Genomic DNA, 27970 nt, shown 5'->3' with positions numbered 1-27970 from the left:
TTCAAAAGTTTGGAATATACTGTTGAAAAGATACTAATTTGCAGAACATAAAGTATACTACCTCATTTGATACCAGTTTTACCAAAGGCAATGGCCATGCAATGAATGTGTTAACGACATCTCTCACATACTTAATTTCTGATGTCGCTAATGGAACTTCAGCTTCACCATCAATTACTTTTTCGACACTAACCCTTACGACATCATCTGCATATGCTACGCAATGTATGGTAGATGGTCCATCATGAATTTTTCCCAACGCCACCAGCTTTGTACAATCTTGACTTTGGACGTACAACCCCATAGGCGGTGTTACACGACCAACATGTTCTTCCCCAGAAGGGTTCACAACAATTTCAGCATTGCTCTCCTTAGTGCTCACGCGTGCACCTAACACATTTAAGTCAAAATTAGCCGGTGCTGAGACCTTATCTCCGTTAAATATGTCAGTAATGATGGCATCCTTCAGCTCGTTTTTCCAAGCGTGTAGACTTCGCTTCTTTTCTTCTTCAATCTCATTCCTGACTTGTTCCCTAATGGTCACTACTATTTCAACTAACTGTTCTTTGGTGAATGATATGGATGAGGTAGTTGAGGCACGTGATGTCCTCCCATAGTATTGACTAATTGTGACCCCAGACCCAGCTGCACGAACACGACCTCCATGATCTGGTATTCCTATGGTCGTGTTAAGTATATCTTGACGACCCTGGGGGACAAACTCACCCTGTGTCACTTGTTCTTTCAACGAGTCCTACATGAAGAACAAATTTCACATCGTTAGACTTCCCTATCATTGTAAACAACATAAAAAGTAGTAATTATATGTAAAACACCATGTGACATTTAATCCAAAATTGAAATTGTTGTAATCCAAATTGAAGTTGGAACTGACAATTTTATCAGCAATTTGTCTAGCAGCCTTAGATGTCATCATCCCATATCGGTTCGTGCGTGCCATCTTCCACTTGACATGTCTTTGAATGGGAGATGGGAGGTCCTCAATGAGTGCTGGATTTTCAGTCATCAATGCGTCATGTTGCCTTTTCTTGATTTTCTCGTCTAACAGCTTCTTTTCTAGCAAATCATATCCCCCGCGGGAAAGCAAATGGGGACAGTCATTATTCTTTTGGATTTCCTGCATCTTCTTCCTAATTCCCAGTGGTTTAACATATAGTGTTGGAAGGACTTCAAATTAATTTGTCTTTACAATGATATAACTCAAAATTTTTTTAGACATAACATTTAACCTGCCAATTAGGGGTTTTGCGGGTTGCCACAAATTCCTCCCATATCTGTGCATCAAAGCCATATTTGACGGAAGGATCTTCTTTATGTTGGTCCTCATAAATACTAAACACAAATTTACTTGTGAGGGATGATTTAAACTGTCTCCATCTAGTGGCCACAGTTGACATCACCTTTTTCTTTGCATGTAGGGCTTCTGGGATATCAAACTTGGCCTGCAAGACAAATTGTTTACTACTATATGCATCAAAGTAAACATTTAAAATTTTTTAAACTTTATACGTCACCAACACTGCACTTACCAAAATCTCATTCCATACTAGCTCCTTTAGTGTGTCCGGTACATCCTTCTAATTGTTATGTACAATTGGAACTTTTTCTCTAGCTACAACACCTAAATAGCTATGGAATTTCTCTTTATGGGGGCCCGATCCTCGCCCAGTTACAGCATCAACAGTGACAATAGGTCACGGCTGATCCAAGGTTCTTCTAGTCAACATCCTGAGCCATGTGGATCGTCTAGTATTCCTAGACATCGCCTCTAATTGCTGATTGGACTGCGGAAGGGATGCTGGTGGTGTTGCCATGATTCTGTCCAAATAAAACAAATAACAGTTAACACTGACAAACAAATAGCATATTGTAATATAAATGGAAATATGAACATGTATAAATTACACAAGTTGAAGGGAAATAGGTTTTTACATTAGTATCCTAGGGTACAGTTAACTGACATTGTTTTCCCATAGTCCTTCATCATGATCATTACGATTTGCTAGCACCTCATCAACGTGTAATGAGTCATTGGTAGAAGGAATTTTTGTGGAAAAAGGTGTAGTTTCACAAATGTCAAGTGTGGAACCATCATGTGTGTCATTTAAACCACTTGGTCTGCCTTGAAGAACCACTGAATATCTTGAATCGCAAGGATCTTGGACGTAAAACACCTATCTTGCTTGTTGTGCCATAATGAAAGGTTTGTCCATATAACCCACCTTATTTAGGTCTACTAAGGTAAATCCAAATTCATCTTGACGGACACCAATATTGCCATTGACCCACTTACACTTAAACACAACAGCTCTAAATTTAGTATAGTCAAGCTCCCAGATTTCATGAATAACTCCAAAGTAAGGCATCGATGCTCGAATTGGATTGTTGTCTGATGCACTAGAAAAGTGATCGGAGTTGGCATCAACAGTCACACCACTGTTCTGCATTGTGCTTTTGTCATCTCCTGACTTCGTGTAGAATGAATAATTATTGATATCATACCCTTTCCAAGTAGGTACATTTAGATTTGGCCCAACAGCTAACAATCTTAAAGTCACGAAGGCGTCGTCGTCAGGAAATATAGTTTCCTTGAACCAGTTAATGAAAGCTTTATTATGCTCTTGCAAAATCCTCCTCATGTTCATTTTTGGGTTCATTTCAGTGAGTTTTTTTTAGTGAGCATCAATGTATGGAAACACCTCTGCTGTATTGTTTAATACATATAGATGCGCTTGTGAGACTTTGTGCTGAGTCATTGTGATGACGTTGAATCCTCGTGTACCCTTACCCCCAGGTGTCCAATCATGGCGACTTTCGGGAAGGCCGACAGGTTGAGCACATTCAATGTACTGGGAGCAAAACTCAATACACTCTTCAGCAACATACCTTTCGACAATTGAAGCTTCGGGTCGGTGTAGATTCTTCGTATACCCCTTTAACACTTTCATGTAACATTCAATTGGATACATTCACCGGAGGAAAACAGGCCCACACTTCTGATCTCCCCCACTACATGAATAATTAAATGCACCATTATGTCAAAAAATGATGGAGGAAAATACATCTCCATTTGACAAAGGACAATGGCAGCCTCCTCCTCCAACTCATCCAATCTTGCTGGGTCAATGACTTTGCTACAAAAGCATTAAAAACAAAACACAGTCGTGTTATGGCAACCCGAACTTTGACAGGCAAGATTCCCCGAATCGCTACAGGTAATAGATGTTGCATTAGTACATGACAATCATGAGATTTCAACCCAACCAATTTCAAATCATTGACCGACACAAGGCTCTTTATATTTGAAGAGTATCCTTGTGGAACTTTAAGCATACGCAAACAATGACAAAAACTCCTCTTCTCGTTTGCTGACATCGTGTGACATGCTGGGGGTAGATATGTTCGTGAACCTTGTGATATTGGGTGCAACTGCTCTCTTATACCCATTTCAACCAAGTCCTGACGATACTTCAAACCATCCTTTGTTTTGCCTTTAATGTTAAGAAGGGTGTCAATTAAACTATCACAAACATTTTTCTCCACGTGCATCACGTCTATATAATGTCTAACATGAAGATCAGACCAGTATGGAAGATCAAAGAAAATGAATCTTTTCTTCCATATGTTTTTGTCAGTTGGAGGTTTTTTTTTGTGTCTTGTCAAAGATATTTATGATGTCCTTCACGCGATCATAAACTTCTTTGCCCTGTAATGGTTGCAGCGCAGTTTCATGTTCCTGAGATCCATTAAAAGCTTTTTTCAAACGCCGATACGGATGATACTATTTCAGAAATCTTCGATGCCTTGTGTATACAGTCTTCTTTCCATGTTTTAGTTGGACGAAGGCAGTACCTTTCTCACATACAGGACATGCGTAATGACCTTTCACACTGTATCCACTTAAGTTGCCATATGCTGGATAGTCATTTATGGTGCAAAAAACCATTGCACGCAACGTAAAAGTCTCATGCAAATAACCATCCCAGACATCAACCCTGTGTTCCCATAATTTCCTCAGGTCTTTGATCAATGAAGCAAGATACACGTCAATATCATTCCCTGGCTGTCTTGGACCCGCTATCATCATGTTGAGCATTATGTATTTTCGCTTCATGCACAACCAAGGAGGGAGGTTGTAAATCATGAGCAAAACAGGCCATGAACTGTGATTGATACTTAAGTTACCAGATGGATTCATTCCATCCGAAGCAAGAGCAACCCTTAGATTTATAGGCTCATTCCAAAAATCAGGATACAAGGAATCAAACTGTTTCCATTGCGGACTATCAGCCGAATGTCGGAGCAATCCATCACTTTTCCTCCCGCCTACATGCCACGTCAAGTTTTTAGCATCATCTCCATTTGCAAACAAGCGCTTAAACCTTGGTATTATTGGAAGATACCAACAAACCTTTGTTGGACGAGTGTTATTAGGGGAAATATCATCAATCAAGTCCTCAATGTTAGGCTTGTAGCATGATACACCACATGTAGGGCAATTGCGCATCTCTGCAAACTCATTTCTGTACAAAATTCAATCATTTGGACATGCATGGATTTTCTGGTACGACATTTCCACTGGACATAAAATCTTTTTTGCCTCATATTGACTCTTTGGCAACGTGTTTTGTTCAGGAAGCAATTTTTTTAGCAGGACCAGCAATTCGGTGAAGCTTTTATCACTCCAGCCAAATTGAGCCTTCAAGTTGACCAGAGCTAATACCGCTGACAACCTTGTGAATGCTGTGCACCCTGGATACAAAGGCATCTTTGAATCATTTTCTATTTTGTCATACAAAGGAGCATGTGCTTGTTGAAATCCGTCTTGTCCCAAATCACGAATCATGTCTTCTATACGGTTTCCCATGTCCACATCAACTAGGTTTGTCTGAGAGATTGATGGGTTCTCTAGCAATTCCCCATGCCATATCCATCTTGTGTAAGTTGGAGTGATCCCGTGACATATAAAATGCGTTCTTATCTCAGCTATTACGTGGTGTCTCCCATTCGCACATGTCACACATGGACAAAAGTATTTACCCCACAAAAATGGTGCATCCAATTCAGTAAATTGAAGGAATTGTTCAACTTCATTCTCATACTCATCACTGATGCGTGATGCTTGCATCCAACTTCGATCCATGATTTCCCTTTGCTGTCATACATTATCATGTTATGTAACATGCATGTAAACCTCACTTTTTTCATTAGAGGTGTGGCCCTATCCCATTCAAGAAGACATCTTTTATTAGTAGATTAATACGTATATGTTATTTGTCTTTTCTAAATTTGTTGAAATTTCGGCAGCATTTCACCTATGTCTCTAAGTACACGAGATGAAAGCGGGTGCATGTATTCATGCAACGCATTCAAGTATGCACTCGAAGAACAAAGTGAAATGTAGTATACCAAAATTTCAACAAATTTAAGAAAAGACAAACAACATATAAGTATTAATCTACAATAAAAGATTGTCCTCTCAAACTGTCCAAATGGACAATTCAAGATTCCATACAGTGATTAATCCAAACTATCTGTATTAATCGTTGTATAAAATCTCAAACATGAAACTAGGTTCACTCAAAATGCACATAATTGGTTATGTAACACAAAATTTATATATAAATAACCATGAAATTATCATTGCTGAGTCAAACGAATACATACCACACAAGTTCGGTCAACAAGAACAAGTACGGGTGGGATCACAGCAAAACTCAACTCCAAAACTCTGATGCTTGTGAAACAATAATTAACTTCGTAACTTTTTGCGCGAACTTGGCCTACAACAAAGGAAATTTGTAACATATTCAAAGTCATTGTTAGTAATTGAAGTTGGATTGTAGTTGTTTTCAAAACCAAGATAAAATGGGAACCAACAGAATTAAAAAGGGTGCTGACGTTTCAACAATTGACATCACCCTAACATATGTTAGCATTTGAATTAGTGATCAACTCAAGTTTATGAAAATAATTTTAAAACTCGGAATTATTGATCACTTGTTTAACTAGGCTTGTCAACAAAATTATAAATGCTTTCTCAAAATTAGTGGCTTTGGTTGTACTTTTTTTTAAAAGAAATTGAAATCAAATGTAGTGTGTGTATAAGAACTAAGGTATAAAACTGAAGAACGAAAAGTAGTTTCATGAATAGTTTTATTTTTAACAATAAAAACAAAAACAACACCAACCAAAAGCCAAGGAAATTTACGAACCTGATTCCAACATAAGTCTTTAAGTCATGTAATGGAGAATATTCTAGCTACCAACATACTCAGTCAGCAAATTATTATTTAGGTTACATTGATAGCAACAACAAATTAGAGAAGCAGGACAACACCACAGGCCCTATAAAAGAAGGTAACAATAACTATAGCAGGCCAAGAAGAAATACAAGGAAGCCCAATTACCTTTGAGAGGATATCTTAAATGCTAAGTCTGGGATAATGTATCAGTAGCTGCGAGGCATTAGCAACGCACAATTACAACCAATTCCATAAACTTAGTTATTTCGACTAGGCAGCAAACAAATTTTGTCATAACAGAATTGCATTCAATTACAATAAAAATTAACATAAATATATAAATTACAAATTAAATATGCATGTATAAGGAGAAAAAAGATTCCATTGAGAATGCTTTTCATGCATCTCCTCAAATAGTTTGCTCAAAAGATTCCATTGAGGATGCTTTTCATACATGAATTCTTGTTGTATTATACTGTATGTATGATGTTGTTATCTTATTTCTCAAAATGTGTCAGGAAACAGAAAACCATGATTTAGACTCATTAAAACGGTGGTGAGGAAAGCCAACTTTTTGGGGGAGAAGCGAATTAGAAGTTAGAAGAGAGACAAAGTGTCATATTTAGCACCAAACCAACATTGGTTTTCATGCAATCTGTTTTCATTTGGAGGTTGCGATTATTCCATCAATCATTCAAGGCATTATTCCCTCTTCTCTTCGAGAAAAGATAAAAGCTAACTAAAGCCCACCACCACTGTTCCCTCTGTCCATTCAACCAGACAGACAGTCCTCACTCTCTTTTTCTCTCTTTTCCCTTTCAGCTTTAGCTTATTCTTAACAAAGTCATTTATTCCATTCCTTAGTGTTTAAAGCTTGTTCTCACTTTTCCACTTATTTACACTTCCCACAATATTGAGCTCTAGATTTTCATAATCCCACTTCACCTTTACATTGTACAACAAACAAAGAGAGAGAAAGAGAAAGTTGTGCATATCACAGCCAATCCACTTTCATATAAAAAGCCAAAATTTCCCTCATTGACAAGAAAGGCACAAAACCCTCACAATATCTATCTTGCAGACCCTTGCTATAAGTGTACCAAACAAAGTATAAACCACCATAAAGATCGATATATCTATCTCCATATCCTACCTCCTAGCTAAGCCACCATAGCATAGATAACCCTTTTGCTTTCAAACCAAATGAGTTAACCTCATTATATTGATCCAAAACTCCATTAAACTCTTATCTAACTCTTAAGTTTAAACTCCATTAAACTCTTATCTAACTCTTATCTAACCGTGTGAGTGTGAATTATTGTTACTAGTTGAGAAAAATGAGAGGAGGTATTTGTAGCATACAGCTTCAGCCTCTTACACTTGAAGCTACAACTGTTGTCAAGCAAGCTGTGAATCTTGCAACAAGAAGAGGCCATGCGCAAGTGACACCTCTTCATGTTGCAAGTGCCATGCTTGCAACTTCCACAGGCCTTCTTCGTAAGGCTTGTCTTCAGTGTCACTCTCATCCTCTTCAGTTCAAGGCTCTTGAGCTTTGTTTCAACGTTGAACTCGACCCTTTACCAGCTTCCACTTCAAGCCCTCTTCTAGCTCCTCAATATTCCACCCCTTCACTCTCCAATGCCTTGGTTGCAGCCTTCAAACGTGCTCAGGCTCACCAACGTCGTGGTTCTATTGAGAACCAGCAGCAACATATTCTTGCCTTGAAGATCAAGGTGGAGCAGCTCGTGATTTCAATCCTTGATGACCCTAGTGTTAGTAAGGTCATGAGAGAAGCTGGTTTCTCTAGCACCCTTGTGAAAACAAGGGTTGAACAAGCTGTTTCAATGGAAGTTTATTCAAAAAAGGCTTCTTCTGATAGGAGCCATGCCAAAGAAAATATCACCAAGCCCCATCATGTTGTTCTTGGTGGTAGTAATAATGTGTCTCCATCATCTGGACCTTTTGGTCAAGTTACTGCTGGCTCCTTCACGAAGCCTAATTTAGACCATGTTAACAATGATGATGTAACTAGTGTGCTAAGTGAGTTGGTGAGGAGAAAAAACACAGTTATTGTAGGGGAGGGTGTGGCCAATGCTGAGGGAGTAGCTAAGGAGGTGATGGAGAGGTTTGAGGTAGGGAATGTTCATAGGGACTTAAGGTATGTGCAATTTGTGAGCCTTCCTCTCATGTGCTTCAGAAACATTAGCAAGGAGGAGGTTGAACATAAGCTTATGGAGATTAGAAACCTAGTGAAGAGTTGTGTGGGAAAAGGGGTTGTTCTTTACTTGGGTGATCTAAAATGGTTGTTTGAGTTCTGGGCTAATTTTTGTGAGCAATAAATAAACTACTACTGTTCTATAGAGCAAATGGTCATGGAGCTTAAAAATTTGGTATGTGGTAGTGGGGAGTCTAGTAGACTGTGGCTTATGGGGATTGCAACTTTTAAGGCATACATGAAGTGTAAAATGTGTCACCCATCCCTAGAAGCTATTTGGGAGCTTCACCCCTTCACAATTCCTGTTGGCAGCCTCAGCCTAAGTTTAAATTTTCATAGGTAATTAATTAATTTATTCTTCTATATTTATAATTATTAGTCTGGTTTAGAATTTTTTTATGCTTTTCAAATTTCTCTCTTTCCTTGTCCTATTGTGTGCTTTGTTGTAACTTAACTTCTCTGTTGGGTCACATTTTTCAGTGATTTTCAAGCTCAAGAGAGAAGCAAGCTGTTTTTCAAGGATGTGGCTTTTGAAGATAGAACAGGAGTCAGAAACCATCTAACTTGCTGCAGGGATTGCTTGATAAATTTTGAAAAAGAAGCTCAAAGCATAACTAACTGTATAAGGAAGAAATTTTGCCCTGCTAGTAGCTTGCCAACATGGCTTCAAAATTGTAAGGAAGAGAGAAGTGACATAATGGAAGATCAGGTTTGTATACAAATAGTCACATTTGACTAAAAAAATATTAAAAAAATATCTATATTAAAAATTATTTATAACATTTCTGATTATATTTTCTTCTTTCTTAAACAGGAAAATTCAAGGCTTGAGTATTTGTGCAAGAAATGGAATTGTTTATGCAATTCAATACACAGACGACACCCTTCCATTATGGAATTCCGTTATAGACCCGTATGACAGAGACATTTAGCTTAATATTTATAAATGCTTTGGGAATTTGGTTTATTTTTAGAAAACGAAGAAATACCCTTCTGGTAATCAAACATCCATGGGCATTATGAGAGAGTCCCCATGACTTTGTACTTTAAAATTATATATTAGTTCTATGATTTCATGCTATGGTATCCTATTCAAACACAATAATTTGGCCATCATTATTCTAGAATATTGTCTGTTGTTTTGCAGCCACGAGATTGTGCTCTTGGATCTGACATTAAAATCAACATGGTTACTTCAAAAAAATCTTGTCCCAAATATGTTAGCTTGCCAGAATCTGTATCAGTGGGTAAGTTCAATATTGTTTCATCTTTATACTGGTATTTCTATTTTGTTGTTTCAGTTTCTCTTAACCACCAAACTAGTTTGCTAAAAGTTACATATTAATGACTGATGGATTAAGGATGAAGGGATGGTCTGTACTTTATTCTAGTTAGCATGTAATGAAGCATATGTTTGGAAACTAGTTACAATTCTAGTGAACTTTGTGGCTAAATCTGAAATTGGTTGACCTCAGACATGGAAGTGGTCAGATTAATTTAATGTCAATTGATTTAAACTATTGAGTATTTACACTTGGCAATGGCAGGTGGACAAAAATTGATTTGTTTATATGGATGTTTCTTCCTTTTGATTGATTAACAACATGTGAACTTCAACATGCTGATTATGCAAAACCAAAAAAAAGAAACATGCTGATTGTGACTTGATTTATACAAATGGTTGTCCTTTGCAAGTGGAACATCTGAGCAAGAAACTTGATATCACTTTTCCACCAACATTCTAGATATCTGTAGTAGTGACAAAGAAAGCAATCTTTTTTTGTTTCTTGTGACATAAGACATTTCATTGAAGAGAAAAATAGTACAACTAGGGGTGTGATAAAGAATCCTCCAAATAATGCTCAAAGTATGAAGCAAGGCTTCCTCAGCCTTGAAAATTCAAGATTGCAACACCCTTGAAGCAGTCTTGTACATAAAACAACAGGAAGGCAAGAAACAGTTTTGGGAGCAAAGAAATCACTTTAAAACAGTTGTGTCCTTCTCCAACTGCCCCAAAATCCTTACCCTCTCATGGAGATCACCTGGCTGAAAAATAACTAATAGAATTCGAATGTTTTTGGTTGGTATAATACTATAATAGCAATCATGGTGGTTAGTTTGAATACTGCTCAAATTTGTCAATACTAGCTCAAGCCTACTAGAGAATTGGAGTGAGAATCCTGGGGCTGAGGAACATGCCTGGTATATATCTCCGAAATTCGAAGTTGAATGTTTTAAAATTGCTAAGTATACCTAACAACAGGGGTTTAACTCATGGCCAGGTGTAAGGGGACTAACAATATGTCTAACAGGAGGAGATTCCTAAATATCCATTCATCTTTTACATGCCTGGGATTCTAAGATGGTGTTTAACTTAATTGCTAAATAAATTTACCTCTAATTCAAAATCATAGTGGAAAATAGATTGACTTGTAGGTGATTAGAAAGCTGATCTTTTCTTTAAAAGAAGGAGCTGCTTTTGTTTCTGTTTCAGTCTATTTAGTCTGTAATTGGTAATCTGCTACTATTTTATGGTTGTCTACGTTACTGCCTATTGCTAAGTATTTTACTTAGTTTTTGAGATTTCTATTTTGTTTGAACATAGTTTTTATTATGATAATTTTATTATCAGGTGAATTTGTCAAAAAAATTGTGTGAAACAATAATCATTACATTTGATTACAAGAATCCATTGCAATTTATCAATTTGATAATTATCTATGCTTCTGTAGGGCACAATGGACTTCAAAGTCGGGTCTCTGATGATGTAGCTCTTTAAGGTTATGGAATTGTGCTTCTATTTGTAAATATTTGTACCTTGCGAACAAGCAAAGCCGCACGAATAAAGTTATTAGGATGTGGTATCATTTATCAATTAGTGATAAATGAATAGAGTGAAGAGTTGGACATTTGAATTGGGATCTAGACCTGCTAAAGTTTAGCCAAAAAAAATGGTTGAAAGTATTATTTGGGAATTGGGAGCTGTCTCAAGCCTGCTGCCATGTATTTGGAGTCTGGGTTTTATCATTTTCTTTATTATTGGAAGAATGTACAACTATATAATGCAATTATGAATTCTCCCATGCAGTGATGCAATGCAAACATTTATATGCAACTGATATTATTATGTAACTATAGCATATTATAGTATCTTACCATAAGTTGTTCCTTTTGTACAAGCTTCTTTTGGCAAATCCTGGGCCAGCAGTGACAGACAAGCTTTATGCATCTAGTTTTGCCAACACGATTGGCGAGGACAAGATCTTCCTCACTGTTGCAGAGGCTGTTGCATATTGTTCTCCAAAGTTGGTTGAGGACCCTTGAAAAATATATATATGAATTTTGCTGTTGGTCTACAAAAAAAAATAGGGACCTATATATAGATGAAATGTTGTGGGGGAATAGAAATAGAGACCAGAAGTTTCCAGTTTACTTGAGTTAGCTAGTGAACGATATATGAAGAAGAAGGTGTGAAGGATGAGAATTCAGATGACATTGGTCACTACAAAAAGCTATAGTAGAAGAAAGGGGCCTATCTGATTCCGCTACTGTCTGTTAGTGCTACTACTAGCTCCACCATTCTTATCTTAAAAGTGTTGAAATTAAATACTACAAAATAAAACAGAGATAAAGTTCAGGTGGATGCGCCACATAGGCATCAACTCGTTCTCTTGTTGTCCTTAGAATCTAACTCAGGTCTATGTTGAATGAAGAATGGTCTCCTACGTACTCTCCTTTTCACTAGGGATCGAAGTTGTTGTAATGTTGTTGTTCTTCATGACTACTACCCCTCTCATTGAGCCATTGTCCCCTCATATAAAAGAGTATAGAACAATAAAAAATTTGTAGAGTATTTATTGTTCCATTTTACCATGTAAATGGTTTTAGGTTCGAGACATGGTCAAGATTAAAACCAAACCAAACTAGGGAGCATAAACACGAAAACATTATCTTAATGGGTTCCTAAACACATACATTCAAACATTACATTGTTAGGGCAAGGCAACATTTGCACAACAACCTAGTTACAACAACATTCCAAGTTCACTAAACCGTTAATAATTACTTCTTCAACACCAAACAAGAAATTTCAAACATCGACAAGCTTACCTTGAAGACAAGTTGTAGGGCACGACAACTCCGAAAAGGGAAACTCACTGGCTTGCACGGTGGCACCACCAAATGAGACGTCGGACACGCGACAATGCACTACGCCCTTCGGCCGAGGTCACGAGGGTGCGACGGAGATGCAGGCAAACGGCAAAGGTCACGGTAGATCGAAATTTCAAAGAAACAGGGAAGCGGGAGCTCGACCGCGAGTGTTCATGAATTAGCACGCAAAACCTTATAAACCTCAATGTTAACGACGGTGGCTCAAGAACAACGTCATTGACATTCAAAATTTCAACGATGGTGTTTTCAAAAGCACCGTCTTAACTTACCTGTTGCGCAACCTTCAAAGACGGGCACCCCGGTCAACCTTGTTGAATGTGTCACGCGCCATGCACATGGCACATAAAATGGTAACATATTTATGGAATTGCCACCGCTACTCCTACTACGACAGGTATGGCGGGAACGATGTGGATAGCGCGTCGTAAAATGGCTTTTTTTTAGTAGTGTTTCCTCCCTCTTTTCCAAACTTCTATCAACCAATTCAACCTTAGATTCACTAGGCAAATAGGGAAGGTAGGTAGGTAGGGCTTGTCCATACACTATTTCATAGGGGTTGGCTTTAATTAAACTGTGGTAGGTTGTGTTGTACCACCACTCAGCTAAAGGAAGCCACTTAGACCATTGTTTAGGATTGTCAGAACATATACATCTCAAGTAAGTTTCCAAGCACCTATTAACCACTTCAGACTACCCATCTGTTTGTGGGTGATAGACAGTAGACAACTAGACTTGCACGCCTTGGTAAGCCATAAACTCTTGCCAAAACTGACTAACAAAGATAGAATCCATGTCACTTGTAATAGAGTCAGGAAACCCATGCAGTTTAAAGACCTTGTCCATGAAACATTGAACTACATCAGCAACAGAATAAGGATGATGGAGAGCCATGAAGTGTGCAGCCTTACTGAGTCCACCACCACAAAAATAACTTGTTTGCCCCCTGAGTCAGGAAGTCCCTCAATGAAATCCATTATAATGTGCTGCTATACATGCTCAGGTATAGGTAAAGGTTGTAGCAGTCCAGGATATGCAGCAGAGTCATATTTGCATCTTTGACAAGTACTGCACTGATGAATGAACAACTTAACATCCTTGGATATTCCTTTCCAAAAGACAAATTCCTTGACTCTTTGCAAGGTTGCATCTCTACCAGAGTGGCCTCCACAAGTTGAAGAATGTAACCACTTCAAAATATCTTTCCTTAATTCCAAATCTTCACCAATTACTAACCTTCCTTTCCTCCTTAATTCCCCCTTACCCAGGAAAAGTGTTTATAGGATTTTGAATCACTTTGCAACTCAGAAATTAGCTTTTGAACATCTAGATCAGACTGCCAAGAAGCTTTAATTCTGGTGAGCATATCTGATTCAAGTTGAACCATAGAAACAACATTACACTTAACTAAACTTCCTCGAGACAATGCATCAGCCACCAAATTTTCTTGACCCTGCTTGTATTCTATGCAAAAATCAAATTCCATGAGTTTTACTAACCATTTCTGCTAGAATATTGTAGCTAATCTCTGATCCAAAATATACTTGAGGCTCCTATGATTGGTTCTGATTACAAACTTCTTAAGTAACAAATAATGTCTCCACTTCTGCACTGCAGAGACAACAGCTAGCAATTCCTTCTCATAAGTGGATAAGGACTGTTGTTGCACATTCAAGCTCCTACTGATGAAGGCTATGGGATGATTGTCCTGCATCAAGACAACTCCAATACCCGTACCAGAGGCATATGCTTCTACTACAAATTTCTTATCAAAATTAGGTAGAGTAAGGACAGGTGTTGAGACTAATAGATCCTTCAATTTCTGGAAGGCTAACTTAGCTTCTTGAGTCCAGCAGTAGTTATCCTTCTTAAGCATGTCATTAAGGGGCTTTGCCACACTCCCATATTGAAACACAAACCTTCTATAGTACCCTGCAAGCCCAAGAAATCCCCTCAGTTGCTTCAAAGATTGGGGCAGTGGCCACTATTTAACTGCTTCAACTTTTGCTGGATCAATTGCAACACCCTCACCTGAAATGAAATGACCCAGATATTCCACTCTAGCTACAACAAAGTAGCATTTAAGACCTTTTTGCAAACAATGAATTAGACCTTATTGTAGAAAAGACAATATGTAAGTGAGACACATGGTCTTCTAATGACTTACTATAGATGAGAGTATCATAAAAAAATACTAGCAGAAACTTCCTTAAATATTCTTGAAACACAACATTCATAAGACCTTGAAATGTAGCTGGTGCATTTGTTAAACCAAAGGGCATAACCAGGTATTCAAAGTGACCTACATAAGTCTTAAATGCTATTTTGTGCACATCATTTTCATCCATTCTCACCTGATTGTAGCCAGATCTTAGGTCTACATTAGAGAACCACTTAGAACCATGCAACTCATCTAGAAGATCATCCACAAGAGGGATTGAGAATCTATTCTTCATTGTAGCCTTATTCAACTCCCCCACCAATACAACTGGGCTAGAATAAGGATTACTGCTATTTTGTATTATGCCTAAGTGTAGAAACTCCTTGACCAGACCATCAATGATGTCTTTTTGGTGTTTAGCATACCGATATGGCCTTTTATTTACAGGAACAACACCTGAGACTAGAGGAATCTTGTGATCATGGGCAGGCCTAACAGGAGGTAGATTGGCAGGTTCTTGGAAAATATCATCAAAACTGCATAGCAATTCTGCAATACTAGTAGGCATGGCAGATGCAGGTGCATGAGTAGTAAGTGAATTCAACAATAAGTCTTTTTCTCCCTCACACAACTGCAGCATAGAAATGTGCACACCAGAAGAAAGTGCCTTGTGCAATTGCTGCTTCTTCACTGTTTTCAGCTTACATTAGAAGCCTAAGCCCCTCTCAGCACATGTCTCCTTCCTTGCGTAACAAACTCCATAGTCAGCTTATCCAAGTTCCAACTAATGTCACCCAAAGTTACCAACCACTCCACCCCAAGCACCAAATCACAACAACCTAGGGGCAACAACATTATATCAGATGAGAAACTGGTATTTTGAATCACCCATGTACACTACAAAAAAAAATAGATATTTCCGACAGAATATTTCCCACAGAATTTATTCCGTCGGAAATATTGTATTTTCCCACGGATATTTTTGAAGGATTGCATTCTATCGAAAAGTATAAATTTTTGACAGATTTTACCGAAGGAATCAAATCCGTCGGAATTAAAAATTACCCCAAATAAAAAGCCTGCAACCGTAGCCCTCTCTCACTCTCATTTGTGATTTAATAAGGGAACCTAACCCCCAAATAAGAAGCCTCCGCTGTCAACCCATCCCTCTCTCTCGCTACTTCTCACCTTACCCTTGTAAATTCTCACCATTGGCTTCAATCGAACTTACGAGGAACGGGAACGCTCACCATTGTAAATGGGAACTCAGTGCTGAGGACTTCAAGTTCGAGCTCCTCGCTGTGGGGGTTGTAGTGGGTGCTGGCTCAAGTTTCTTTCTCATCTTAGTGTGCTCAACTTCAGGTTTGCATAATAAAACACTTTTTAGTTTACTATTTTCTTAGTTGCTTCCTGCTATTAGTGCAAACCATTTTGTTATGTTTCACATTTTCCTGTTTGTGTTGCGGTTTTGAGTTTGAAAGTTGAACGGTTGTGCCTAGCTTTTTGAACTTTAGGGGATGTTGTTGTTGTTGGATGGCACTATATCACTACATTTTGGTTTGCAACCTGCTTAGTTTGCAAAGGGTTGTGAAGCGAATTTAATAATAAATAAAAACAAATGCTTTCTCTGAATTTTAAACTTTTTATAACAAATGCTAAGTTTGCAAGGGGTGGAAATCAATAAATTTCTAACTTGAAGACTAATGAATTGACAAGTACCAAAAACTTACACTCGTAGTGATAATTTCTGACAACATTCAAAGATCTTTAATTAAAAAATTATTTGCTTAAATAAAAGAAAGATGTTCTTGTATATTGATCCTCCAAGCTTGCACAACAGAGTGCTAGGTTCCTTGCACTTGATGGCCAATTTTTATTAGCATATACTAATGGATCACATCCAGATAGCTTAGTAAAAGGTGTTTTAATTGTGTTATTAAAAGATACTAAATGCCTTTTCAGATGACTTTAATGTGATCACATCAACGTTTCAAATAAATTACTGAGTTCATCTGAGTTCATGAAAGTGGTGTTGAACCGAGTCAGAACACCAACTTATCCTCAAATTCTAATATCACATTGATTAATTAAATGACACAGATGGTGGTTGGACGTCAAACACTTATTTTATTTGACTATATTGATTATATGTGACATTGAGCCCATAAGGGAGAGATTGATCCATAGTGTGAGGATATGCAAGAGGTTAATTTTTCATATTAAAAATTCTGGAGCAAGTTGTCAACACCAATAAAATCATACCACGTGAGCAATGTAGATACCTGTTTTTCTTATCAAACTTTGGATTGCACCTTTGGACTTATGGTTACCTAGTTAGATTTTTATTTAGCACCTAGCAGTTACTTGTTTAGCTCAAAGTAACAATTTACGAGTTAAATTATATTCACGTTTTTTTTAGATTTGTTTGATATCTTTTCATATCTTTATTGTCAATATAACTACAAAAAGTAAAGAACACAATAATATATTATACAATTTTGTGTTTTATATGAATTGAAATTAGGAAGAGAGAAGAAGAAAAAGAAGAAGAAAAAAAAGTTGTGGATGACAAATTTGTTAAACTTTTGTCCTAATTTCTATGTATTCTTGCGTGGATTGCACCTCATGATCATCTTATCCAATGAAGGTGGTGACTAAATGATTAACATATGGCACAAGTGCTTTATTTGGATTTCAATCCATTACATTCCAATTGTGAAAATGTCTAGAATAAAAACATACTATTTTTAAAAAATCTTGGATGAAATGAGAACCAGGTTAACCACTATCTTGACTCATGAGCACACATTATATTCAAATCTGATGGTCACACCATATACATATAGTGTATGAATGCAATTGGTTTGGCACACAGTTGACTGTAAAAAATTTTTCCCTATGTTTATTGCTTCTACTGCTCTGGATAGAAATATGTTATGGGTAGGTCCCTTTGCACATTAAAGTAATCCTAGAGAAGCGTTGATGTGATCCATTATTTTTCCATTGTGATGCAATCTATTTTTCTTACAACTCTCAAAAAGTCAAACCCCTCCAAATCTCTTTCTTACAACATGCATTTCTTTTGTTTTGTACTCATTTCCTCTCCCCTGCTTCCTAAATTCAACGATTTTATTACTACTATTTTGCTTCTTTTTCTTTTCTCTCCCTTCACTAGAGTCCCCAAAGAAAAAAAATAAAAGAAACAAAGAAAGAAAACAAGGAAATGGAATCACAGGAATGAAATTGTGAGACTCTCACTCAACTAAAGTGTTCACAAATTTTAATCCATGTCATCTCCATTCTTCTCTACTAAATTCAATTTCAACAAGAAACATGATGAGCAAAATTTCAAAAACAATCTTCCCACTATGTTAACCAAACTAACACAATAATCTTGCACTCACTACAAGAAAAAGTGCTTTTAGCATAAGTTATTTTAGGAGTGAATAGGCAATTTAGTCCCTGAGATTGTACCTATTTTGCATATTAGTCTTTAACTTAATATTAAATTCAAAATAGTCACTATCTTTGCATAAGTGTTGCAAAATAGTCCTTCCGTTAAATTTTAAAGTAACGCCGTTAGTGAGGTCAATTTTAGTGTCACATGGACTATCCACGTGGCACTAAAGGATGACGTGGCATGACACGTGGACGTGCCTGATGCCACGTCATTTGATGATAACAAAATGAGTAAATAGACAATTTAGTCCCTAACTTTGTACCCCTGTTGCATATTAGTCCCTAACTTAATGAAAAATTCAAAATAGTCCCTATCTTTTACATAAGTATTGCAAAATAGTCCTTCCGTTAAATTTTAAAGTAATGTTATTAGTAAGTTCAATTTTAGTGTCACGTCATTTGATGATGATAGAATGAGTGACTTCTTCAAATTTGATGGTTTTAAACCAATTGAGGCATATATACGAAAAAGAACTCACACACACTTGCACAAATAAAAAGAACCAAAAATCCACAGCAACAACCTTATCTCTGTAGCTGTCAACACCAATGGGCGAGGTCTGCATAACCATTCTCTTTTCCTCTTTTTTTTACTTCAATTATCATCAATGTATCATTCTGGGTTCTGATTTTTTTTGTGTGTTTTGAATAGGAAGAGAAAAAATCAGAGGAAAACAAAGTGGAGGAGAAAAAAGCAAATGAAGAAGAAAAGAAAGAAGAAGAGAAAAAACCAGAGGAATCAAAAGATGACAAGGAATCCAAGGAGGAATCTGCGCTGCCAGAAATCGTACTAGGCACAACCTTTGCAATGCATGGACACTTTAAGCATGATTTCTGGCATCTTTTAAGTTAGAGACTATTTTGTAACACTTATGCAAAAGATAGGGACTATTTTGAATTTTTCATTAAGTTAGGGACTAATATGCAACAGGGGTACAAAGTCAGGGACTAAATTACCTATTTACTCATTTTGTTATCATCAAATGACGTGGCATCAGGCACGTCCACGTGTCATGCCACGTCATCCTTTAGTGTCACGTGGATAGTCCACGTGGCACTAAAATTGACCTCACTAACGGCGTTACTTTAGAACTTAACGGAAGGACTATTTTGCAACATTTATACAAAGATAGGGACTATTTTGAATTTAATATTAAGTTAGGGACTAATATGTAAAATTGGTACAATCTCAGGGACTAAATTGCCTATTCACTCGTTATTTTAGACATTCAACATCGATTTTAAACCGATGTTGAATCTACCGACGATAAAAGTGTCAACGTTAACATCAATTACGAAAATTGATGTTAAAATACACTATGCAACATCGGTTTTCTTGAAAACCGATGTTGTATTATAAGAAATAAACAAAAAAATGTAATATGTGCAAAAACCAACATCGATTTTTTTAAAAAACCGATATTGTGATGCACTCATAACATCGATATTTTAAAAAAAATCGATGTTAAATTGTGTATTCTGAAACACTTTCTACATCGGTTCTGAAAAGACCGATGTTGAAAGTCATACACAACATCAGTTTTTGAAAAAACCAATGTTGAATGTGCTTACAACATCGGTTTTGGCCAAAATCGATGTAGAAAGTGTCTTTACAACATCAATTTTTTGTTCAAACCGATGTTATAAAGAAACTTACTACATCGATTTTAGACCAACCGATGTTTTTTGCAAAAAAATTAAATATTTTGTTTCTTTTTACAATGAATCAACTAGAACTAATTTATAAAAAATATATTAATTTTATTCTAATATAAATGTTATACCCAACTAAATAAATGCAAACGCTAAATTTAAACTCAATCAACTTCTGATCAATAATTATCTATGAAATCATATCCTATAACAAACAATAAATTGATAAAATTCAAAACTAACCTTATATGCTTTATTTTCAGCCTCAACCTCGCAAATCCTATCCTCATAGATTTGTTTTACGTTTAGGTCAAATGTTGAAGCATGGATTGGGCTCAAAAATAAAATTGTCGAAAAAAACATAATAGTATTTTTGTTTTTACCTTTGGAGCACCAATTCCTTCTTGCCTTATTTCTATCACAATTCCATGCAAGTATAATCTCTTCTTGATTATTTCGTGTTTAAGAGAGTTACACATCAAAATACGAATAACATTGTCATATATTATAAAATTACTGCACCAAAACCAAAGACACTTACTCAAGTGCAAAATTATTTTCATAAACACATAACATGCATGCATAATCATATTCCAAATAGTCCAAATATCTTAATCTAAGAATAGTCAAGATTGTCATTTTTTTAGTTACCATACCAAAATTATTATTAGATTAGTAACAATAATGAAATCTGACCTTTCAATTTGTGTATTAATTAGAATACATAAAACAATTTTATTTTTAATGGAAAGGAAGTTAAGAATATCCGCAGTTTTAAAAAATAGTATTTTTTGCATTACATGAATATTGTCAATAAACAAAGTTCAAAAAAATATGTTTAAAATATAAACATATAACTAAAATATCATCATTACTATTTAATATTGAAATTATGTGATAAAAAGAAATTACATTTTTAAAATTCACTTTTTAGTTATATGTTTTATTTTTAATGTTAAATGTCTGCTTGTTTACCCGTTCATATGCCATGACAATGGTAATTTCATCACTTGGATTTGATTAAATTAAATGAAAGAAAAATAATTTATCAATGTTTGCGTGCTCTCGGGGATCGGGATAAGGCTCCTCCAGAGTCTCGACCGACTCGAGACAAGTGCATGAGATGAATAAATTTGTTTCCTTCATTTGATACAATATATTTAGACATTGTATTGTACAACTTTTTCAACAGGAGATTATGAGTCTTATTTCACAATGCACAATGAATTAGCCACTATAACAGGTGGTTTACTAAGATGTGAGTGAGTTATTTTAAAGAATTTAACATTTATAAAAATATAATTACATCAATTAAATTATTTTGATCTTTAGATACTTTATTTAGATGAAATTATTCAATTTTTTTTGTTTGAATAGAATAATATAAATTCCATTTATTTCAAATTATTTATTTGAATAAAGAAATTCAAATTTTTTGTATTTTAATTTTTTTTCTTATATACTACCTTAAAATACTTTTAAGATACTTTATCTAAACACACAAAAGAATTTCATATACTAGCTATAAGAAATAGAGGTGAGTATAAAATTCTTTAATTTATGCAATAACGAACACTCCCTAATAGATAAAAGTAAAAATGCAATAACAAACACTCCCATCTACTCCTCTCTTCTATGTTTCCTACCTTTTAATTTTTCACCCATCCTACTAAGCATTCCTTAAGAGATAGTGAAGTGCTTGCAGTGCTTGGCCATGCAATGCAAGTTTGATTCCATTAATTTACTTTTGATGGGTAGGTAACGACAAATGCACACACAGATATAGAGCAAGTGAAAATTGGCAATCAGACCTGGGTTAATGTAACCTGGTCCCTCAAGAAATGTATATCAGCGGCAAGAACTTGTAAACTGGCTTTAGCATTATCCTGGTTCTTCTGTAGAAGATCAATAGCCTGCACCAAAAATTCACATGAAGCTAATGTAAGGAAAGAACTAACAAGAAAAAGAAGAAACATCCATAACACCTAACATGGAAGGAACTCTTCTAATGAATATTCTGACATAACATTTGCTCCCAGCCATAAACACACACTAAATTAGTTTCCTCTATGCAAGCTTGTGAATATTTTTCTTCTAAACACCTCAAAATCAGCAGTAAATGTCTGCATTTAAGTAGAGTGAAACATAAACCTTCTGGTTAATGAAAGATTTAACAATGAATTCAAATTTGATTCATTGATACTAATAGTATAAAACGGTTTACAATATCAGTAAACAAGAAAGTACTACACTCATTATAGAGGTAGTGATTTTAACATGGAAATTTCTAGCTAAAAATTAACACATCACTGTAACTAAAAAACCTTCAAATCATTTGAACTAAACCAATATTGAGCAGAAGATAAAGATTTAGAGCCATACAATTTTGTTGAGGTAGCAACATCCCCCTACCCAAACACTCTGGTGTGTCTATCCAATTATGATCAAAAGACTTCTACATGGATTTCATCCTCATTCATCCAAGAAGATCTTCAGTTTAGTTGAGACTTGAGAGGTTTGAGTCAATTCTAAATTGAAAACAAGTTAATCACAAGTAAGAATGTACACAATTCCCAAAATTAGATCTTAGTACCATATACAATTCTGATTCACTATAGTAATTCTTTTTTTCTCATTAAAATGAATAAATTTGGAACGTCCCCAACTCTATGCAAGTTAATTTCCAAGAAAAGAATAAGCCAGAGTAAAAAAAAAAAAATCCAATAAGCAATTTCCATCATTCAAGCAGTGCACATTTACTCTTGCTTTTTCCCAGCCTTTTTGGGCACTGCACTCAATTGCTTGAAAATGAACTGATAAAAACTAATTCTAATGTTACCTTAATATTATTATTTTTTTCAATTCCTCCAGCATCACTATCAATAGCAAAAGCATTGAGCAAACTCATACGCAGCTAATAGAATATAATGCATTCCTCACATAAGAATAGAGACAGCATTTAGATACTATATGTCTACTTCCACCGCCATCAAAATGCTCATTCTGATTTTGCTAAACTATTATTTAAGACTTATTATCAGTAACATCACAAAAATAAAGAAAAATGAAAAGAAAGTGATGCTTTCAAATCCTAATAATAACAGATAGAATTGAGCATATTACAAAAATATGAAACGCAACTGAATTAAATCAACATGCCCATACATGTTATTGTAGGTGTTAAGTAATAACAGCTTACAAAGAAGCGTGACTCTGGAGAAGGTGTGGCCACATGAAACAATGATGGTTCTCCTCAACCCACTATGTGAGCGTAATCTTTCTGTTCCTCCTCGCCGGTCGAAGCAGAGAAAAGAGTGCAAATCCTACAAATTAAGTAATAGAAGAGCAATATGGTGATGGTGAGAACGAATCGAATGGGGAGGAGAGTGACCAATGAAAAGCTGAGCTAGAGCTTCTCCTTTTTCGGAAACTCGTTGCATCCCATGGTGTCGTACACATCACGGCGGCATACTTCTTCTCCATCTCAGCAATGCTATCGGCAGAGGCCGGAGGCTCCAACTTCAGCAGAAGATGGTCGTCGAAAACGCTGTTGGCGTTGTCATTATAGTTCGGTGGCTTTGAATTAAGGTCTTTGAGTTCGGACTCCATACTTGATTGATGGATTTCCTTTCCATATGTAGAATTAGGGTTTTAGGGAGGGAAATGCAGAGACAGAGATAAGGAAGGAACATGATGCTTGATTTGGTTTGCTTTGCCTATGTGGATCTGAACAGAACTGCTCACGTGAGCGAGCCTTTGTCTTCAGCGAGACAGCAAGAGAGAGTGGATGTGCAGCGGCCAAGTAGGTTTTGAGAGAGACAAGGGGTTGAGAGAGAGAATGGGTTTCGTGAGACAGAGAAAAGGTCCAGGTCTTATTTAAAAACATCAACATCGATTATCTGAACATCGATGTGGTTTAAGTACTCACAACATTAATTTTTTAAAAATGATATTAAAATCATCATGTTAACATCGGTTTTTTTAAAACCAATATTGTAAGTGATTAGACGACATCGGTTTTTAAATAACCAATGTTAAAATTGTGTTGTTAACATCGGTTTTTTTAACACCAATATTAATAATAATATTTTATTTACAAAAATACCACTATATATTTTGTAACATTGGTTTTTATCTAACAGGATGATGTTAAAACCTATTATTTTAGTAGTGACTATACAATGCTGAACTTAACAGTCATCAGTCAATACTGAAAAACATTACCAATTCCTTTTGTTTCCTCTTCATCTATCATAAGCCCCTTGTCCTTCCCACCTATATAATTTCGAAGAAAGAACATTGAAGAATCAGCAGACATGTATGATGTAAATGCTTTCATAAAGTTATAGTTAATTAATTAGTCCACATATATATACACTAATTTAATACAAAAACTAATGTTAGTCTCTATGTTGTTGTTGTTGTTAATATGACAGGCTTTCCGTTTAGATTTGACGGTGAAATTTGCGAACAAAGTTACAACAATTGTTGTTTGGTGGTTGAGGATTTAACAATAGGAGATTCAGTGTAAGCCTCTTTTATTTGAACTTTGTCATTCCTTTTTATGTCTGTGGTTGATGTTTTTGTTTGTATGATGTTTCATAGATGGTTGTGTAGCTGTGTAGTTATTGGTTTCTTTTCCATGTTTGTTTGTGATCTTTGTTTATTGTGCTTTACTCTCTAGATATTACATAGGGTATCTATAGCATCTGCCTTGCACTTACATTGTAAAATTTCTATATATATTTCATAAAAGCTTGATGTTCTGGTTGGGGAGTGAGCAACATGATTTGGTTGGTACTTGAAAGAACTAACCGAAGAGTTCGGGAATTGGGATAGATAAGCCTTAGAGTTAGACATAATAGAATGAAAATCTAAAATGCCTTTACATTCATGAGAAATACTAACGTGAATTGGGATAGATAATTCGAACATAATGATGATTAAAAAATTAACGTGAGTCCACACAATATTTTGGTGGAATTAGTACGTAGGTAGCTAGGAATTAGTAACTCCCAACCTATTGGCAAAACGCCAGTATGAAGGCACATGTTGGTGCGTCAATGTCAATAATTTGTCAATATTTCCTTATCAGAAACTATGGCATGATTAAGAGATTTTCTCTAGGCCCAAACAGCAAGGAATTAGGGAATTTTATGGGCCAAATTATTAGAATCTGTTGCCTCCTTAGCACGTAAATTTGTTGCAGCTCTTTTTCTGCCAAAAAAATCTAGCATATGTGTTTACTTCTCTAAGGTAAGGTGGAAAAAAATTAAAAACAATAAAATGAGATACATTATTGAATTAAACTAAAATATAAAAGTGTAAATCTCATTATTTTATTGTTTTTTTTTGTTTTCTTTATCTGTAAACGAACCAACAAGTTTGCAAGGGTTTGATTTGAAAGAAATAAAAAATATTTAATTAAACGAACCAACAAGTTTGCAAGGGTTCCATTATTTTTCCATTGTGATGCAATCTATCTTTCTTACAACTCTCAAAAAGTCAAACCCCTCCCAATCTCTTTCTTACAACATCCATTTCTTTTGTTTTGTACTCATTTCCTATCCCTTTCTTCCTAAATTCAAGGATTTTATTATTACTATTTTGCTTCTTTTTTTCTCTCTCCCATCACTGGAGTGCCCAACGTAAAAAGAAAAGAAACAAAGAAAGAAAACAAGGAACGAAATTGTGAGACTCTCACTCAACTGAAATGATTAGTATTTTTTTATTTTGAATCCTGTTAAAAGTATTTTTTTAACTAATTGATTTTTTAAAAGTTATTGTATTATTTAACTAATCAAGTACTAAATAATATTTATTGTATTTTTTGAAAAATGATTTCTAAATTAATTAAGTACCTATTTGAAGTATTGAAATAATAACTAATTATAATTTTAGGATTGATTTAATGTTTTACTGGAAACATCATTAAGTATGATCTGTTCATTGCTCCGCGTCGCATACATAATCCGTATTTTACTATTTCTAGTTCCTTTGGTGCAAAAATGAACCAATATTGTGAACTTGTCTAGTATTAGAAGTTATGATATTTTAACACCCTTTTGTCCGTTTAGGTTCTTCATCAACCATCACAATTAATGTTTATTTGTCATTTTCACGGTTTCACGTATACAGACTCATTATAATTTTTTTCATTCATTAAAGACTCACTATATTTATCTTCACTTAGCATATATCTTTGTGTTAAAGTTAATATAAAATTAAAAGTTTAATGACTATGAATATAAAAAATTGACACTATGATTTAATAAAAAAAATCATTGTTATCGTTATTATTTTTTTAAAATATTTATAGTAAAAGTCAAAAACTTATTATATATAATAATTTATTGTCATTTCTTTATATTAGTATTGCATAAAATATTTTTAAAAAAATAATTTTAAATCATTAGATATAATTAAAATATACTTTTAAATTAATTGTAGTTATAAATTTATATTAATATGTGGAATAATGAGAAAAAATAATTTTAAATGTAATGTAAATAAGCACTTCACTTTTCTTTTTTAGGGACATGATGCAACAAAATCTAGACAACATAATTTGGATAATGGTAAGCCTATAAATTTCTCATTGTTCATTTGCTGACGTAATCTATCTTCTTCTTATGGCCATGGTCTCATTTATATGCCACTTCTTAATTTATTCCCCTAAAAACTGTCATAAGAATGTCACCTACATGATAAAAATTGTTTCTACACATTTAATGTAATTTCCCATGATAAGCATTGTTAGATAGAAAAATTTCTAACCATTTTAAAACGTTTTTGTTTCTCTCTTACTCTCAACTTCATAGTTAAGATTGTGTTGGGTGATCACTTCATTACTCACATGTATGCTAGTTGAGGTTTTTTAATCTAGTTGCTTGAAATTTTGTATTTTGAATGTGTTAAGCACATTTCTTATTGTGATTATGTTATTTATATTCCATGCTTTGTTCATTTACAAACTCAAGCATTATATGTATGCCATTTTATCAAGGTTCCTAATTTTTTATTAAATATATAGAATATGAACAATATTTCTTGGAATCGTCGTTGAATGTATGATAGATGCTATAGTGGTAGAAGCGGGTTGAAAGAGTCTTTTGTCGAAGGGGTTGAAGAGTTTGTAAGAAAAGTTAGTCAGCAAGATTGTTATGAGAATGATGGGGGGATCAGATGTCCTTGTGTTAAATGTGATGCACTAGGATTTTGGAGGATATGGTTGTGAAGGTTCACCTTTATAAAAATGGATTCAAGCCTAATTATTGGATTTGGACTAATCATGGTGAAGACATGCCGCATGTTGATTTAAATGAGGGCAACAATTACATGGATGCTTCTACTAGTCCAGAATATGTGACTCAACATGAACAATTTATATTAATGCAAGACATGGTGAGTGATGCTCTGAGACAACCTCAAACATTTGAAGCTCCAAACTCAAATAATATGGAAGAACCTCCAAATAAAGATACTCAAAGATTTTAAAATTTATTGGTGGAGGCGAATGAACCATTGTCATTGTACGAAGGGGCAACAGACTCTGTTGGATCGAGTGGTCTCAGAATAATTAAGAAGGGGGGGTTGAATTAATTATTCCTAAACCTTTACTAGTTAAAAATTACTCTTCTAAGGCTTTTACTTATTTTGTTAAGAGAATATAGAGTAGAAGAGAAACTTAACAGAAAGTAAAAGCAGAAATTAAATGCCCAGCGGAAAGTAAAAGAGTAAGGAAGAAGGAAACAAACACACAAGAGTTTTTATACTGGTTCGGCAACAACCCGTGCCTACATCCAGTCCCCAAGCGACCTGCGGTCCTTGAGATTTCTTTTCCAACCTTGTAAAAATCCTTTTACAAGCAAAGATCCACATGGGATGTACCCTCCCTTGTTCTCTTTGAAACCCTAGTGGATGTACCCTCCACTAGAACTGATCCACAAGAGATGTACCTTCTCTTGTTCTCAGTCAAACCCAAGTAGATGTACCCTCTACTTGTACCACAAAGGATGTACCCTCCAATGTGTTAAGACAAAGATC

The 27970-nt window shown here is 35.3% G+C and overlaps 2 protein-coding genes across 29 annotated transcripts in view; one reads left to right on the top strand and one right to left on the bottom strand.

Moving 5' to 3' along the window:
• The window catches only part of LOC100807255 (uncharacterized), a 28926-nt gene extending 5130 nt beyond the window's left edge, over positions 1–23796 (bottom strand). For 19 of the 28 annotated variants that reach the window (XM_041017097.1, XM_014778031.2, XM_014778038.2 and 16 more), the window contains exons 1-10: positions 23124–23796; positions 22307–22452; positions 21736–21837; positions 11638–11834; positions 6432–6479; positions 5689–5804; positions 1551–1839; positions 1251–1463; positions 896–1151; positions 62–754 (exon numbers count right to left, since the gene is read on the bottom strand). In XM_041017097.1, the coding sequence (XP_040873031.1) occupies positions 62–754; positions 896–1151; positions 1251–1348 (1047 nt within the window). In that variant the 5' untranslated portion in view covers positions 1349–1463; positions 1551–1839; positions 5689–5804; ... (3 more) ...; positions 22307–22452; positions 23124–23796. Of the gene's footprint in view, positions 1–61; positions 755–895; positions 1464–1550; positions 1840–5688; positions 5805–6431; positions 6480–11637; positions 11835–21735; positions 21838–22306; positions 22453–23123 lie in introns of all 28 variants that reach the window. The other 9 variants (XM_041017116.1, XM_041017115.1, XM_041017095.1 and 6 more) reach the window with 9 other exon arrangements.
• LOC102659911 (protein SMAX1-LIKE 3) lies at positions 7604–9225 on the top strand. Its single transcript, XM_014778056.2, is given in 1 exon segment — positions 7604–9225. A coding segment is annotated over 1 exon segment (1221 nt). The 3' UTR covers positions 8825–9225.
• Positions 23797–27970: the final 4174 nt, after the last annotated feature.

The sequence above is a fragment of the Glycine max genome, chromosome 7 (genome assembly GCF_000004515.6).
Source record: "Glycine max cultivar Williams 82 chromosome 7, Glycine_max_v4.0, whole genome shotgun sequence".
NCBI lineage: Eukaryota > Viridiplantae > Streptophyta > Magnoliopsida > Fabales > Fabaceae > Glycine > Glycine max.
This window is presented reverse-complemented; position numbering and strand designations above follow the sequence as displayed.